Source organism: Oncorhynchus mykiss, chromosome 30 (assembly GCF_057628025.1).
Source record: "Oncorhynchus mykiss isolate SJ-2025 chromosome 30, ASM5762802v1, whole genome shotgun sequence".
Lineage (NCBI taxonomy): Eukaryota > Metazoa > Chordata > Actinopteri > Salmoniformes > Salmonidae > Oncorhynchus > Oncorhynchus mykiss.
This window is the reverse complement of record NC_143051.1, coordinates 16,004,239-16,023,292: the sequence shown is the minus strand read 5'-3', so window position 1 is coordinate 16,023,292 and position 19,054 is coordinate 16,004,239. Positions and strand designations below refer to the sequence as shown.

The 19,054-nt window shown below is 46.0% G+C and overlaps 1 protein-coding gene across 1 annotated transcript in view; it reads right to left on the bottom strand.

Annotated features, from left to right (window-relative positions):
* The window catches only part of LOC110488013 (electrogenic aspartate/glutamate antiporter SLC25A13, mitochondrial), a 115,817-nt gene that overhangs the window by 63,818 nt on the left and 32,945 nt on the right, over positions 1 to 19,054 (bottom strand). Inside the window, 1 exon segment of the mRNA XM_036971473.2 lies at positions 5,224 to 5,362. Within this exon segment, the coding sequence (XP_036827368.2) occupies positions 5,224 to 5,362 (139 nt within the window).

Here is a 19,054-nt window from a genome sequence, read left to right as displayed (position 1 = left end):
AAGAGAAGGAGAGGAGAGGAAGAGACGAAGAGGAGAGCAGAGGAGAGAAGAGGAGAGGAGAGGAGAGGAGAGGAGAGGAGAGGAGAGGAGAGGAGAGGAGAGGAGAGGAGAGGAGAGGAGAGGAGAGGAGAGGAGAGGAGAGGAGAGGAGAGGAAAGAAGGGCAGACAAAGAGGAGAGAAGAGGAGAGGAAATGAGAGGAGAGGAAAGAAGAGCAGACAAAGAGGAGAGAAGAGGAGATGAAATGAGAGGAGAGGAAAGAGGAACAGACAAAGAGGAGAGGAGAGGAGAGGAAATGAGAGGAGAGGAAAGAGGAGCAGACAAAGAGGAGAGGAGAGGAAATGAGAGGAGAGAAGAGGAGAGGAAAGAAGGGCAGACGACAAAGAGGAGAGAAGAGGAGAGGAAATGAGAGGAGAGGAAAGAGGAGCAGACAAAGAGGAGAGAAGAGGAGAGGAAATGAGAGGAGAGGAAAGAGGAGCAGACAAAGAGGAGAGGAGAGGAAATGAGAGGAGAGGAAAGAGGAACAGACAAAGAGGAGAGGAGAGGAAATGAGAGGAGAGAAGAGGAGTGTGACGGATACTCCCACTTTATTTATCTTTGATTTATACAGGTGATCCCAGTTGAGAATAAAATCTCTCTTTCCCACAAGTCCAACATCCTATACACAAATACAGTGTTTGAGATAATCCCCTTAAATTAGTTCCCACATGTATTTCCTGTTTACAAAACCTTATTGAATTGACTTAATCTGTTCTTTAGACAGACAGACAGTGTACAGTAGGGGAAGTGTTAGGTACATAATGAACAGGTTGATAACTGGGTTGGGTTACATCCCAAATGGCATTCTATTTCCCTATTTAGTGCACTACTTTTGACCAGGGCCCAGGCTCTGGGTGGCATTTGGGACTCAGCCATGGCTGACTTACAGTGTGATTTCTATAGCTCTGGTATCTGGTATTGAGTGACCATCTTATTCAAAGAGCCAGGACACTGTGTGTGCCTGAACAAAGTGAGGTCAAAATCAAAAGTAACAGTCATTATCTGGCGTGACCACCAGCTCCTCCTCATGGACTGCACCAGATTTGCCAGTACTTGCTGTGAGATGTTACCCCACTCTTCCACCAAGGCACCTGCAAGTTCCCGGACATTTCTGGGGAGAAAGGCCCTAGCCCTCACCCTCCAATCCAACAGGTACCAGACGTGCTCAATAGGATTGAGATCTGGGCTCTTCGCTGGCCATGGCCAAACACTGACATTCTTGTCTTGCAGGAAATAACGCACAGAACAAGTAGTTTGGCTGGTGGGTCATGTCAGGATGAGCCTGCAGGAAGGGTACCACATGAGGGAGGAGGATGTCTCCCCTGTAACGCACAGCGTTGAGATTGACTGCAATGACAACAAGCTCAGTCCGATGATGCTGTGACACACCGCCCCAGACCATGACGGACTCTCCACCTCAAAATTGATCACGCTTCAGAGTACAGGTCTTGGTGTAAAGCTCATTCCTTTAACGATAAACGCAAATCTGACCATCACCCCTGAAAACCGCGACTCGTCAGTGAAGAGCACTTTTTGCCAGTCCTGTCTGGTCCAGCGACGGTGGGTTTGTGCCCATAGGCGACGTTGTTGCCGGTGATGTCTGGTGAGGATCTGCCTTACAACAGGCCTACAAACACTCAGTCCAGCCTCTCTCAGCCTATTGCGGACAGTCTGAGCACTGATGGAGGGATGGTGTGTTCCTGGTGTAACTCAGGCAGTTGTTGTTGCCATATTTTACCTGTCCCGCAGGTGTGATGTTCGGATGTACCGATCCTGTGCAGGAGTTGTTAAACGTGGTCTGCCACTGCGAGGACAATCAGCTGTCCGTCCTGTCTCCCTGTAGTGCTGTCTTAGGCGTCTCACAGTGCGGACATTGCAGTTTATTGCCCTGGCCACATCTGCAGTCCTCATGCCTCCTTGCATCATGCCTAAGGCACGTTCACGCAGATGAGCAGGGACCCTGGGCATCTTTCTTTTGGATTTTTTCAGAGTCAGTAGAAAGGCCTCTTTAGTGTCCTAGGTTTACATAACTGTGACCTTAATTGCCTACCGTCTATAAGCTGTTAGTGTCTTAACGACCGTTCCACAGGTGCATGTTCATTAATTGTTTATGGTTAATTGAACAAGCATGGGAAACAGTGTTAAACCCATTACAATGAAGATGTGTGAAGTTATTTGGATTTTTACGAATTATCTTTGAATGACAGGGTCCTGAAAAAGGGACATTTATTTTTAGAGTTTATATATTCAGTAGAGCATAGATCAGATAGCTCAGTTTACTCCCAGACATCAACTCACTCTCAGTTTATATACAAAGATCATCTGACAGTCTATACACAAAGATCATCTGACTGTCTATACAGAAAGATCATCTGACAGTCTATACAGAAAGACCATCTGACTGTCTATACAGAAAGATCATCTGACAGTCTATACAGAAACATCATCTGACAGTCTATACAGAAAGACCATCTGACAGTCTATACAGAAAGATCATCTGACAGTCTATACAGAAAGATCATCTGACTGTCTATACAGAAAGATCATCTGACTGTCTATACACAAATATCATCTGACAATCTATACACAAAGATCATCTGACAGTCTATACACAAAGATCATCTGACAGTCTATACACAAAGATAATCTGACAGTCTATACACAAAGATCTACACTACAGTTCATACGTTTGGGGTCACTTCAAAATGTCCTTGTTTTTTAAAGAAAAGCTAATTTTTTGTCCATAAAAATAACATTAAATTGATCAGAAATACAGTGTAGACATTGTTAATGTTGTAAATGACTGTTGTAGCTGGAAACGGCTGATTTTTAATGGAATATCTACATAGGTGTACAGAGGCCCATTATCAGCAACCATCACTCCTGTGTTCCAATGGCACGTTGTGTTAGCTAATCCAAGATAATCATTTTAAAAGGCTAATTAATCATTAGAGAACTATTTAGCAATTATGTTAGCACAGCTGAAAACTGTTGTTCTGATTAAAGAAGCAATAAAACTGGCCTTCTTCAGACTAGTTGAGTATCTGGAGCATCAGCATTTGTGGGTTCGATTACCGGCTCAAAATGGCCAGAAACAAAGGACTTTCTTCTGAAACTCGTCAGTTGTTGTTCTAAGAAATGAAGTCTACTCCATACGAGAAATTGCCAAGAAACTGAAGCTCTTGTACAACACTGTGTACTACTCCCTTCCCAGAACAGCGCAAACTGACTCTAACCAGAATAGAAAGAGGAGTGGGAGGCCCCGGTGCACAACTGAGCAAGAGGACAAGTACATTAGAGTGTCTAGTTTGAGAAACAGATACCTCACAAGTCCTCAACTGGCAACTTCATTAAATAGTACCCGCAAAACCCGCAGTACCAGTCTCCACGTCAATAGTGAGGAGGCCGACTCTGGGATGCTGGCCTTCTAGGCAGAGTTCCTCTGTCCAGTGTCTGTGTTCTTGTGCCCATCTTAATCTTTTCTTTTTAGTGGCCAGTCTGAGATATGGCTTTTTCTTTGCAACTCTGCCTAGAAGGCCACCATCCCGGAGTCGCCTCTTCACCGTTGATGTTGAGACTGGTGTTTTGTGGGACTCAGCAGTTCCACATCACTATAACATCCCTTACAGATGTCCGGGGCAGTTCTAGCAGGACAGAAATTTGACAAACTGAGTTGTTGGAAATGTGGCATCCTATGACAGTGTCACACCATTCTACTGCCAATGTTTGTCTATGGAGATGGTATTGCTGTGTGCTTGATCCTATACACCTGTCAGCAACAGGTGTTGCTGAATCCACTAATTTGAAGGGGTGTTCACATACTCTTGCATATATTGTGTATATTCCATGTAGCAGACCACAGAACGAGTTGCATTCATTTCATTGAAGTGAATGTTGTAATCAGCCCTGCCCTAAGAAATGAGGGCGTGGAGGCGGTAACCACAGCGATGACGTTCCAAATCTAAACAGTGGCCCCGCCTCACATACGGAATCAATCAGGCCGGTTGGTGGGGGTCACAGAGGGTGGGGGGGAGCGAGAGAGAGATGGAGACGTGGAGCTCTGCACGCACAGACCAGGTCCCAGTAGAGCCTAATGACTGTGGCTGGGGGGGCACCACAGCCCAGCCATGGCCACGCCACGGTGGGAACAGCCAAGGGAACTCAGGCCCACACCCCCGATAAGGCCCCGATAGCATCACACTCACATACCCAGAACCCAGAACCCCAGAGCCATGCGGTGGACTGACCTACTCAGCATCAAGAGAGAAAGAGAGAGAGAACCAAGCCTACAGTGCTCAGCAAATACCAGACAGGGAGAGACATTGGTACAGTTCAACAACTGGCATCTGAGGTAGAGAGGGAGTGAGAGAAATTATGTGGAGGGGGGCTGTTGAGCTAATTGATAACTCTTGATTAAACACATGTTAACTGTCATTCTTATTTTTTTCATTTTACCTTTATTTAACTCGGCAAGTTAGTTAAGAACAAATTCTTATTTTCAATGACGGCCAAGGAACAGTGGGTTAACTGCCTTGGACAGGGGTAGAACGACAGATTTTTACCTTTCAACCTTTTGGTTACTAGTCCAACGCTCTAACCACTAGGCTACCTGCCGCCTCGTCATCTCACGTCAAATCATGACATATTGTGTATGTTTTTCCTTTCCTCTATGCTATTTGTGATTTGTGAAACAACTGTTAGTTTGGTCCTGGCCGTTTACACTCTAATGGTTTAGGGTAGAATTTGGGCAGGGTTAGCTGATCCTAGATCTGTAACTCAGGGGAAACTCCTAGCCAAACCAGAGCCAGGGAGGATGTGTCACAGACAGGCCCAGTGAGAGACCCGCCACTGCTGCTGAGAATTCTGGGTAAACTTCCCATGTGTCTGTTGGGACGCATCCAGCAGGGCCAATCAAATGTAGACAAGGAGGAGGAGGTGGGGGGTGGGGAGTGGAAAAAAGAAAACAAACAAAACTACCACACACACACATTCTCTGTGTGCGTGTGTGTCTGTGTACGCATGTATGCTGTGTGTGCGTGCATGAACGTGTGTGTGTGCGTGCGTGCATGAACGTGTGTGTGTGTGCGTGCGTGCATGAACGTGTGTGTGTGTGCGTGCGTGCATGAACGTGTGTGTGTGCGTGTGTGCATGCATGCATGTGTGTCAGCGTATGTATGTCTACCAACCTTTAGTGACTTCCAGGACTCTACTGCTCCCAGCCAGTGTGGTGTAGATCTTCCTAATGACATCCATGTTGTTCAGGAGAGAGTTGAAGCCATTAAAGTAGGAAAAACTGACCTGGTGAGATGTATTGCCCCCGGCCGCCTGGGAGAGTTAGAAGAGGTAGAGAGAAGGGGGGAAGGAGGCAGAGGGAGAGAGAGGGAGAGAAAAAGAGAGAGGGAGAGAAAGAGGGAGTGAGAGAGAGAGCGAGAAAGTGGAGGGAGAGAGAGAGAAAGGAAGAGAGAAAACACAACCCATGTTTATGTTTAACTATTTGCGCATCGTTACAACACTGAATATATACATAATATGACATTTAAAATGTATTTTGGAACTTCTGTGAGTGTAATGTTTACTGTTATTTTTTATTGTTTATTTCACTTTTGTTTATTATCTACTGCACTTGCTTTGGTAATGTTAACATAATGTGTCCCATGCCAATAAAGCCCATTAATTGAATTGAATTGAGAGAGCGTGAGAGAGACGGAGAGACAGAGAGAGAGAGAGGGAGAGGGAGAGAGAGAGAGACAGAGAGAGAGAGAGGGAGAGACAGAGAGAGAGGGAGAGACAGAGAGAGAGAGACAGAGAGAGAGAGAGGGAGAGACAGAGAGAGAGAGAGGGAGAGACAGAGAGAGAGGGAGAGAGAGAGAGAGAGGGAGAGACAGAGAGAGAGAGAGGGAGAGACAGAGCGAGGGAGAGAGAGAGAGAGAGAGAGAGAGACAGAGAGAGAGAGAGAGGGAGAGACAGAGAGAGAGGGAGAGGGAGAGAGATAGAGAGAGACAGAGAGAGAGAGAGAGAGAGAGAGAGAGAGAGAGAGAGAACAAAACAGAGTGAACACAAGCTATACACAGTACACAGAATGACATGCAAATATATTATATTCTTACACACAACCACACACACTGACATTACCTTTCACACACAACATGACACAACAGCAGAATTCTAATTAGTAGTGTGAAGGAAAAACACAATGGACCAGCTAATAGACCATTTGGTTACCATCACAAACTATAGGGAGACCTACTGTAAATATAATAACTCTTTGTAAAGGATTTTGTTTACGGTGTTGGGAAAGGAGATCGTCGTCAACACAACCAGAGAGAGTCAGGCACGCATGCACACACACACAAACACACACACCATACACACACAAACTGTCTTTCCAGAGAGGAGAGGAGAGCTGTAGTCATCAGGCTGTGTTTAATGAAGTGCTTCTCTAATGAGGATGGAAGGCTGGAGTAAAGCAGAGAAAATAGAACGAGGTAACGCTTAAAACAGAGACTCAAAACGTTCCAGTAGGCTAGTACCCACTGCACACATTCCTTCCAGCCCACAACACAACACTTTCATCATTACACACAGCGTCTTGATTTAAGTTTAAAAGTACTTAAAAGCACTTGATGGCGTCAATGTGTTGGTGTCCCGTTAGATACGAGTATTTACCTTTTCTCCGATGGAATGATTCATTAAAGTAACGTTGATTAAATATTGCAGATATTCATCTTGTACTATTTTCAATAGCGGGAGTGTGGAGAAAATCGTGGAAAACCATCCTTTTCACTAGATGGCGCTGTTTGCTTTACAGACACAGTAGTAAGCCCACCACAGCTTGCAGTGAGGGAGAGAAGCCATCTGCAGAAGAAGGGAGGAGGTTGCTTGGGTTGAAGCTTCTCCTCTCCTCCACTCCTCTCCTGACAGAACGACACATTTATCCACGTCCAAAAACCCACCAGCCTCACACTGTTCACTGAAACATCATATTACTGTGCCCTAGCCATGACATCCACACCCTAGCCATGACATCCACACCCTAGCCATGACATCCACACCCTAGCCATGACATCCACACCCTAGCCATGACATCCACACCCTAGCCATGACATCCACACCCTAGCCATGACATCCACACCCTAGCCATGACATCCACACCCTAGCCATGACATCTATACCCTAGCCATGACATCCACACCCTAGCCATGACATCTACACCCTAGCCATGACAACAACACCCTAACCATGACATCCAAACCCTAGCTATGACATTTACACCCTAGCCATGACATCCACACCCTAGCCATGACATCCACACCCTAGCCATGACATTTACACCCTAGCCATGACATCTACACCCTAGCCATGACAACAACACCCTAACCATGACATCCACACCCTAGCCATGACATCTACACCCTAGCCATGACAACAACACCCTAACCATGACATCCAAACCCTAGCTATGACATTTACACCCTAGCCATGACATCCACACCCTAGCCATGACATCCACACCCTAGCCATGACATTTACACCCTAGCCATGACATCCACACCCTAGCCATGACATCCACACCCTAGCCATGACATCCACACCCTAGCCATGACATCCACACCCTAGCCATGACATCCACACCCTAGCCATGACATCTATACCCTAGCCATGACATCCACACCCTAGCCATGACATCTACACCCTAGCCATGACATCTACACCCTAACCATGACATCTACACCCTAGCCATGACAACAACACCCTAACCATGACATCCAAACCCTAGCTATGACATCTACACCCTAGCCATGACATCTATACCCTAGCCATGACATCCACACCCTAGCCATGACATCTACACCCTAGCCATGACAACAACACCCTAACCATGACATCCAAACCCTAGCTATGACATCCACACCCTAGCCATGACATCCACACCCTAGCCATGACATCCACACCCTAGCCATGACATTTACACCCTAGCCATGACATCCACACCCTAGCCATGACATCCACACCCTAGCCATGACATCCACACCCTAGCCATGACATCCACACCCTAGCCATGACATCCACACCCTAGCCATGACATCTACACCCTAACCATGACATCCAAACCCTAGCTATGACATCTACACCCTAGCCATGACATTTACACCCTAGCCATGACATCTACACCCTAGCCATGACATTTACACCCTAGCCATGACATTTACACCCTAGCCATGACATTTACACCCTAGCCATGACATCCACACCCTAGCCATGACATCTATACCCTAGCCATGACATCTACACCCTAGCCATGACATCAACCCCCTAGCCATGACATTTACACCCTAGCCATGACATCTACACCCTAGACATTACATTTACACCCTAGCCATAACACCTACACCCTAGCCATTACATTTACACCCTAGCCATGACATCCACACCCTAGCCATGACATTTACACTCTAGCCATGACATCGACACCCTATCAATGACATTTACACCCTAGCCATGACATCTACACCCTAGCCATGACATCAACACCCTAGCCATGACATTTACACCCTAGCCATGACATCTACACCCTAGCCATGACATTTACCCCCTAGCCATTACATCTATACCCTGTCAATGACATTTACACCCTAGCCATGACATCTACACCCTAGCCATGACATTTACACCCTAGCCATGACATTTACACCCTAGCCATGACATCCACACCCTAGCCATGACATTTACACCCTAGCCATGACATTTACACCCTAGCCATGACATCTACACCCTAGCCATGACATTTACACCCTGGCCATGACATTTACACCCTAGCCATGACATTTACACCCTAGCCATGACATCCACACCCTGGCCATGACATCCATACCCTAGCCATGACATCCACACCCTAGCCATGACATCCACACCCTAGCCATGACATCTACACCCTAGCCATGACATTTACACCCTAGCCATGACATCCACACCCTGGCCATGACATCCATACCCTAGCCATGACATCCACATCCTAGCCATGACATCTACACCCTAGCCATGACATCTACACCCTAGCCATGACATCAACCCCCTAGCCATGACATTTACACCCTAGCCATGACATCTACACCCTAGACATTACATTTACACCCTAGCCATAACACCTACACCCTAGCCATTACATTTACACCCTAGCCATGACATCCACACCCTAGCCATGACATTTACACTCTAGCCATGACATCGACACCCTATCCATGACATTTACACCCTAGCCATGACATCTACACCCTAGCCATGACATCAACACCCTAGCCATGACATTTACACCCTAGCCATGACATCTACACCCTAGCCATGACATTTACCCCCTAGCCATTACATCTATACCCTGTCAATGACATTTACACCCTAGCCATGACATCTACACCCTAGCCATGACATTTACACCCTAGCCATGACATTTACACCCTAGCCATGACATCCACACCCTAGCCATGACATTTACACCCTAGCCATGACATTTACACCCTAGCCATGACATCTACACCCTAGCCATGACATTTACACCCTGGCCATGACATTTACACCCTAGCCATGACATTTACACCCTAGCCATGACATCCACACCCTGGCCATGACATCCATACCCTAGCCATGACATCCACACCCTAGCCATGACATCCACACCCTAGCCATGACATCTACACCCTAGCCATGACATTTACACCCTAGCCATGACATCCACACCCTGGCCATGACATCCATACCCTAGCCATGACATCCACATCCTAGCCATGACATCCACACCCTAGCCATGACATCTACACCCTAGCCATGACATCTACACCCTAGCCATGACATATACACCCTAGCCATGACATCTATACCCTAGCCATGACATCTACAACCTAGCCATGACATTTACACCCTAGCCATGACATCTACACCCTATCCATGACATTTCCACCCTAGCCATGACATCTACACCCTATCCATGACATTTACACCCTAGCTGTGATATTTACACCCTGGCCATGACATTTACACCCTAGCCATGACATCTGCACACTAGCCATGACATCTACACCCTATCCATGACATCTACACCCTATCCATGACATTTACACCCTAGCCATGGCATCTACACCCTATCCATGACATCCACACCCTATCCATTACATTTACACCCTAGCCATGGCATCTACACCCTATCCATGACATCCACACCCTATCCATGACATCTACACCCTAGCCATGACCTTTACACCCTAGCCATGACATTTCATGGCTTTAGAAGCTTCTGATAAGCTAATTGACATCATTTGAGTCAATTGGAGGTGTACCTGTGGATCTATTTCAAGGCCTATCTTTAAACTCAGTGCCTCTTTACAATAGTACACAAGTATAAACACCATGGGACCACGCAGCCGGAGCCGCGTTCTGTCTCCTAGAGATTAACGTACGAAAAGTGCAAATCAATCCCACCCTAGCCATGACATTTACACCCTAGCCATGACATCCACACCCTAGCCATGACATCTATACCCTAGCCATGACATATACACCCTAGCCATGACATCCACACCCTAGCCATAACATTTACACCCTAGCCATGACATCTACACCCTAGACATGACATTTACACCCTAGCCATAACACCTACACCCTAGCCATTACATTTACACCCTAGCCATGACATCCACACCCTAGCCATGACATTTACACTCTAGCCATGACATCGACACCCTATCCATGACATTTACACCCTAGCCATGACATCTACACCCTAGCCATGACATCAACACCCTAGCCATGACATTTACACTCTAGCCATGACATCTACACCCTAGCCATGCCATTTACCCCCTAGCCATGACATCTATACCCTGTCATTGACATTTACACCCTAGCCATGACATCTACACCCTAGCCATGACATTTACACCCTAGCCATGACATTTACACCCTAGCCATGACATCCACACGCTAGCCATGACATTTACACCCTAGCCATGACATTTACACCCTAGCCATGACATCTACACCCTAGCCATGACATTTACACCCTGGCCATGACATTTACACCCTATCCATGACATCCACACCCTAGCCATGGCATCCACACCCTAGCCATGACATCTACACCCTAGCCATGACATTTACACCCTAGCCATGACATCCACACCCTGGCCATGACGTCCATACCCTAGCCATGACATCCACATCCTAGCCATGACATCTACACCCTAGCCATGACATCTACACCCTAGCCATGACATATACACCCTAGCCATGACATCTATACCCTAGCCATGACATCTACACCCTAGCCATGACATTTACACCCTAGCCATGACATCTACACCCTATCCATGACATTTCCACCCTAGCCATGACATCTACACCCTATCCATGACATTTACACCCTAGCTGTGATATTTACACCCTGGCCATGACATTTACACCCTAGCCATGACATCTGCACACTAGCCATGACATCTACACCCTATCCATGACATTTACACCCTAGCCATGGCATCTACACCCTATCCATGACATCCACACCCTATCCATGACATCTACACCCTAGCCATGACCTTTACACCCTAGCCATGACATTTCATGGCTTTAGAAGCTTCTGATAAGCTAATTGACATCATTTGAGTCAATTGGAGGTGTACCTGTGGATCTATTTCAAGGCCTATCTTTAAACTCAGTGCCTCTTTACAATAGTACACAAGTATAAACACCATGGGACCACGCAGCCGGAGCCGCGTTCTGTCTCCTAGAGATTAACGTACGAAAAGTGCAAATCAATCCCAGAACAACAGCAAAGGACCTTGTGAAGATGCTGGAGGAAACAGATACAAAAGTATCTATATCCACAGTCAAATGAGTCCTATAACGACATAACCTGAAAGGCCACATGGGGACAAAGATGGTACTTTTTGGAAAATGTCCACTGGTCTGATGAAACAAAAATAGAACTGTTTGGCCATAATGATCATCATTATGTTTGGAGGAAAAAGGGGAGGCTTGCAAGCCGAAAAACCCCATCTCAACCGTGAAGCATGGGGGTGGCAGCATCATGTTGTGGGGGTGCTTTGCTGCAGGAGGGACTGGTGCACTTCACAAAATAGATGGCATAATGCGGAAGGAAAATTATGTGGATATATTGAGGCAACATCTCAAGACATCAGTCAGGAAATTAAAGCCTGGTCGCAAATTGTCTTCCAAATGGACAATGACCCCAAGCATACTGCCAAAGTTGTCGCAAAATGGCTTAAGGACAACAAAGTCAAGGTATTGGAGCGGCCATCACAAAGCCCTGACCTTAATCATATAGAAAATTTGTTGGCAGAACTGAAAAGGTGTGTGCGAGCAAGGAGGCCTACAAACCTGACTCAGTTACACCAGCTCTGTTAGGAGGAATGGGCCAGAATTCCCGAAACATTTCACCCAAGTTAAACAATTTAAAGGCAATGCTACCAAATACTAATTGATTGTATCTAAACTTCTGACCCACTGGGAATGTGATGAAAGGAATAAAAGCTGAAATAAATCAATCTCTCTACTATTATTCTGACATTTCACATTCTTAAAAAAAGTGGTGATCCTAACTGACCTAAGACAGGGAATTTTTACTAGGATTAAATGTCAGGAATCAAACAAGCTAAGCGTCAGTATAGAGACAAAGTAGAGTCGCAATTCAACGGCTCAGACACAAGAGGTATGTGGCAGGGTCTACAGTCATGAACCAGGAGGTCTTGCTCCCAGGCAGACTAAATCACTTTTTTGCCCGGTTTGAGGACAATACAGTGCCACTGACAAGGCCCGCAACCAAAACCTGCGGACTCTCCTTCACTGCAGCCGACGTGAGTAAAACATTTAAACGTGTTAAGCCTCCGCAAGGCTGCGGCACAGACGGCATCCACAGCCGCGTCCACAGAGCATGCGAAGTCCAGCTGGCTGGTGTGTTTACGGACATAGTCAATCAATCCCTATACCAGTCTGCTGTTCCCACATGCTTCAAGAGGGCCACCATTGTCCCTGTTCCCAAGAAAGCTAAGGTAACTGAGCTAAACGACTACCGCCCCGCAGCACTCATTTCCTTCATCATGAAGTGCTTTGAGAGACTAGTCAAGGACCATATCACCTCCACCCTACCTGACACCCTAGACCCACTCCAATTTGCTCTCAACCACACTGCACACTGCCCTAACCCATCTGGACAAGAGGAATACCTATGTGAGAATGCTGTTCATCGACTACAGCTCAGCATTTAACACCATAGTACCCTCCAAACTCGTCATCAAGCTCGAGACCCTGGGTCTCGACCCCGCCCTGTGCAACTGGGTACTGGACTTCCTGACGGGCCGCCCCCAGGTGGTGAGGGTGGGTAACAACATCTCCACCCCGCTGATCCTCAACACTGGGGCCCCACAAGGGTGCGTTCTGAGCCCTCTCCTGTACTCCCTGTTCACCCACGACTGCGTGGCCATGCACGCCTCCAACTCAATCATCAAGTTTGCGGACGACACTACAATGGTAGGCTTGATTACCAACAACGACGAGACGGCCTACAGGGAGGAGGTGAAGGTCCTCGGAGTGTGGTGTCAGGAAAATAACCTCACACTCAACGTCAACAAAACTAAGGAGATGATTGTGGACTTCAGGAAACAGCAGAGGGAGCACCCCCCTATCCACATCGATGGAACAGTAGTGGAGAGGGTAGTACGTTTTAAGTTCCTCTGTGTACACATCACAGACAAACTGAATTGGTCCACCCACACAGACAGCGTTGTGAAGAAGGCGCAGCAGCGCCTCTTCAACCTCAGGAGGCTGAAGAAATTTGGCTTGTCACCAAAAGCACTCACAAACTTCTACAGATGCACAATCGAGAGCATCCTGTCGGGCTGTATCACCGCCTGGTACGGCAACTGCTCCGCAAACAAACGTAAGGCTCTCCAGAGGGTAGTGAGGTCTGCACAACGCATCACCGGGGGCAAACTACCTGCCCTCCAGGACACCTACACCACCCGATGTCACAGGAAGGCCATAAAGATCATCAAGGACAACAACCACCCGAGCCACTGCCTGTTCACCCCGCTATCATCCAGAAGGCGAGGTCAGTACAGGTGCATCAAAGCAGGGCCAGAGAGACTGAAAAACACCTTCTATCTCAAGGTCATCAGACTGTTAAACAGCCACCACTAACATTGAGTGGCTGCTGCCAACACACTGACTCAACTCCAGCCACTTTAATAATGGGAATTGATGAAAATTGATGTAAAATATATCACTAGCCACTTTAAACAATTTACTTAATATAATGTTTACATACCCTACATTACTCATCTCATATGTATAGGTATATCCTGTACTCTATATCATTTACTGCATCTTTATGTAATACATGTATCACTAGCCACTTTAAACTATGCCACTTTGTTTACATTACTCATCTCATATGTATATACTGTACTCGATACCATCTACTGCATCTTGCCTATGCCGTTCTGTACCATCACTCATTCATGTATTTTTATGTACATATTCTTTATCCCTTTACACTTGTAAAGGTTGTAGTTTTGGAATTGTTAGGTTAGATTACTCGTTGGATATTACTGCATTGTCGGAACTAGAAGCACAAGTATTTCGCTACACTCGCATTAACATCTGCTAACCATGTGTATGTGACAAAGACATTTGATTTGATTTGATTTTGAATTGTGAAAAACTGAGTTTAAATGTATTTGGCTAAGGTGTATGTAAACTTCCGACTTCAACTGTATGTGTGAGATTAGAGGGAGAGAGCGTGTAGAGTGTGTGTAGAGTATGTAGAATGTGTTGTGTGTGTGTATACATTTTGTAGTGTGTGTAGAGTGCGCGAAGAGTGTGTTGTGTCTGTATAGTGTGTAGTGTGTGTATAGTGTATAGTGTGTGTAGAGTGTGTAGTGTGTGTAGACTGTGTATAGTGTGTGTAGTGTGTGTAGAGTGTGTAGAGTGTGTGTAGAGTGTGTAGAGTGTGTAGTGTGTGTAGAGTGTGTAGAGTGTGTGTAGAGTGTGTAGAGTGTGTAGTGTGTGTAGAGTGTGTAGAGTGTGTGTAGAGTGTGTAGAGTGTGTAGTGTGTGTAGAGTGTATAGAGTGTGTAGTGTGTGTAGAGTGTGTAGAGTGTGTAGAGTGTGTAGTGTGTGTAGAGTGTGTAGTGTGTGTAGAGTGTGTAGCGTGTGTAGAGTGTGTCGAGTGTGTGTAGAGTGTGTAGAGTGTGTAGTGTGTGTAGAATGTGTAGTGTGTGTAGAGTGTGTAGAGTGTGTAGTGTGTGTAGAGTGTGTAGAGTGTGTAGTGTGTGTAGAGTGTGTAGAGTGTGTGTAGAGTGTGTGTAGTGTGTGTAGAGTGTGTGTAGAGTTTATAGAGTATGTAGTGTGTGTAGAGTTTATAGAGTATGTAGAGTGTGTAGTGCATGGGTGTCAAACTCTGGCCCGTGGGCCAAATTTGGCCCGCGGGGTAATTATATTTGGCCCGCGAGACAATACCAAATTACTACTAGAGCTGGCCCGCCGGTATTATACAGCGCATTCACCACTAATACTACGAATCCCATAATGCTCTGCTGTTTTCGCGCGCCAATCAGGACAGGACCCAGAAACGCTCTCTCCTCTGTGACAGTAGTCATAGCAACATAGACGCTACAACTGTCAGCGAGCTAACCCTTCCCAAAAATGGCGAAAAGAAAGGCAGAAAACAGGAGCTTTCTGGACAAGTGGGAGGCAGAATATCTGTTTACATATGTAAAAGACAAACCTGTTTGTCTTGTTTGTGGAGTCAACGTGGCTGTAAGTAAGGAGTACAACATTAGACGACACTATGAAACGAAACACCATGACAAATACAAGGACCTGGACATGACTCAAAGGAGCCAGAAAGTAGAGGAGATGAAAAGAAGTTTGGTTTCACAACAGAATATGTTTAAAAAAGCCACATCACAAAGCGAGGCTGCTGTAAAGGCTAGTTATATAGTGGCAGCAGAGATCGCAAAATCAGCCCGGCCCTTTAATGAGGGAGAGTTCATGAAAAAGTGCATGATGAAGGTTTGTGACCTCGTATGCCCAGAGAAAAAACAAGCATTTTCAAACGTGAGCCTGAGCAGGAACACAGTAGCTGATCGCACATGTGATCTTGCCACCAATCTGTATGACCAGCTGATGGAAAAGGGAAAAGATTTTGTTGCGTTCTCCCTCGCTGTGGATGAGAGCTGCGACGCATCTGATACTGCTCAGCTGTCAGTCTTCATCCGTGGAGTGGACTCAAATCTGTGTGTTACGGAGGAGCTATTAGGATTCAAATCAATGCATGGCACAACCACAGGAAAGGAAATCTTTGAGGAGGTTTCCAACTGTGTAACTGAAATAAAGCTGCCGTGGGATAAACTCGTTGGATTAACGACAGATGGTGCGCCAGCGATGTGCGGTAAAAAGAGTGGACTGGTGGGCATGGTTCGGGAGAAAATGCGGGAAGAGAACTGTGCAGGTGAGCTAACTGTTTACCACTGCATCATACATCAGGAAGCACTGTGTGCCAAAGCCCTAAAGATGGAACATGTTATGACCACAGTAACACAGGTAGTTAACTTTATAAGAGCCAAAGGTCTAAATCACCGCCAGTTTAAATCTTTTCTGGAGGAGTGTGGTTCGGAATACGCAGACGTGCCGTATCACACAGAGGTGAGATGGCTAAGCAGAGGAAAAGTACTGAACAGATGTTTCGAGCTGCGTGAGGAAATATGTCAATTCCTGGAAACCAAAGGGAAGGATACAGCAGAGCTCCGGGAGCAAAAGTTCCTGTGTGAGCTGGCCTTTCTCTGTGACATCTCGAGCCATCTCGATGCGCTGAACCTGCAGCTTCAGGGGCGGGGGCGCATCATCACAGACATGTACGCTGCAGTGAGGGCCTTCAAAACTAAACTGTGCCTGTGGGAGAATCAGATGCTGCAAGGAAACCCTTGCCATTTTCCCTGCTGCCAATCCATAAAAGCGCAGATCTCTACCGCCGTGTTCCCATGCGCACAGTTTGCTGAAAAACTCAGTGTTCTCGCCGCTGAGTTTAGCCGGCGATTTTCCGACTTCGATGCCCAGAAATGCAAATTTGAACTGCTTAGTAATCCCTTCGCAGTTGATGTGGAAAATGCACCAACCAACATCCAAATGGAGCTGATTGAACTCCAGTGCAACGACACGCTGAAGTCAAAGTATGATGCTGTGGGCGCCGCACAGTTTCCACGGTTCATCCCTGACACAATGCCTCAGCTCCGCACCCAAGCTGCTCAGATGCTCTCCATGTTCGGCAGCACTTATCTATGCGAGCAACTTTTCTCCTCGATGAAGATGACCAAAACAACTCACAGGAGACGTCTGACTGATGAACATCTTCGCTCGATACTGAGGATTTCTTCAGCTCAGAGCTTGAGCCCAGACATTGATGAACTAGCATCCAAGAAGAGATGCCAGGTATCTGGCTTGGGCACATCAGATTAGACCAGTGTGCAATAATTAACGTTTTCTTTATGCACTTTTTCTTGCTACAAGGCATGGGCTTGAATGGTTGATTGATTTATTATCATTTTATTTGTAAAATTATTAGCCAGTGGAAAAAGTTTATTTTGGTATTTAAATCAGAAGGCTGCAAATAGAAAAGAGGCATACAATTTTTATTTAAATTTTATTTATTTAATAAATGAATGCCATTGATGTATTTTTTCATTTGAAATTCGATTTTGCATGTCTCCACTATTAAATTATATATTGTATGGTAATAAGCGATGCTTGTTCCATATTCAATGTTAAAGCAAAACTTGTTTGGGTCCATATTAAAAGGTTAATTTGTTCAATGTTGGCCCGTGACTTGACTGACTGTTCAGGTTTTACATTTTGGCCCACTGGGTATTTGAGTTTGACACCCCTGGTGTAGTGTGTAGAGTGTGTAGTGTGTGTAGTGTGTAGAGTGTGTAGTGTGTGTATAGAGTGTGTAGTGTGTGTAGAGTGTGTAGAGTGTGTAGAGTGTGTAGAGTGTGGGTAGAGTGTGTGTGTAGTGTGTAGAGTGTGTGTAGAGTGTGTAGTGTGTGTAGAGTGTGTAGAGTGTGTAGAGTGTGTAGAGTGTGTAGAGTGTGTGTGGAGTGTGTGTGTGTAGTGTGTAGAGTGTGTGTAGAGTGTGTAGTGTGTGTAGAGTGTGTAGAGTGTGTAGTGTGTGTAGAGTGTGTAGAGTGTGTGTAGAGTTTATAGAGTATGTAGTGTGTGTAGAGTTTATAGAGTATGTAGAATGTGTAGTGTGTAGAGTGTGTAGAGTGTGTAGAGTGTGTAGTGTGTGTAGAGTGTGTAGAGTGTGTGTAGAGTGTGTAGAGTGTGTAGAGTGTGTAGTGTGAGTAGTGTGTGTAGTGTGTGTAGAGTGTATAGAGTGTGTAGTGTGTGTAGAGTGTGTAGAGTGTGTAGAGTGTGTAGAGTGTGTAGCGTGTGTAGAGTGTGTAGTGTGTGTAGAGTGTGTAGCGTGTGTAGAGTGTGTAGAGTGTGTGTAGAGTGTGTAGAGTGTGTAGTGTGTGTAGAATGTGTAGTGTGTGTAGAATGTGTAGTGTGTGTAGAGTGTGTAGAGTGTGTAGTGTGTGTAGAGTGTGTAGTGTGTGTAGAGTGTGTAGAGTGTGTAGAGTGTGTAGAGTGTGTAGAGTGTGTAGAGTGTGTAGTGTGTAGAGTGTGTAGTGTGTGTATAGAGTGTGTAGTGTGTGTATAGTGTATAGTGGGTGTAGAGTGTGTAGTGTGTGTAGTGTGTAGAGTGTGTAGAGTGTGTGTAGAGTGTGTAGTGTGTGTAGAGTGTGTAGAGTGTGTAGAGTGTGTAGAGTGTGTAGTGTGTGTAGAGTGTGTAGAGTGTGTAGTGTGTGTAGAGTGTGTAGAGTGTGTGTAGAGTGTGTAGAGTGTGTAGTGTGTGTAGAGTGTGTAGAGTGTGTAGTGTGTGTAGAGTGTGTAGTGTGTAGAGTGTGTGTAGAGT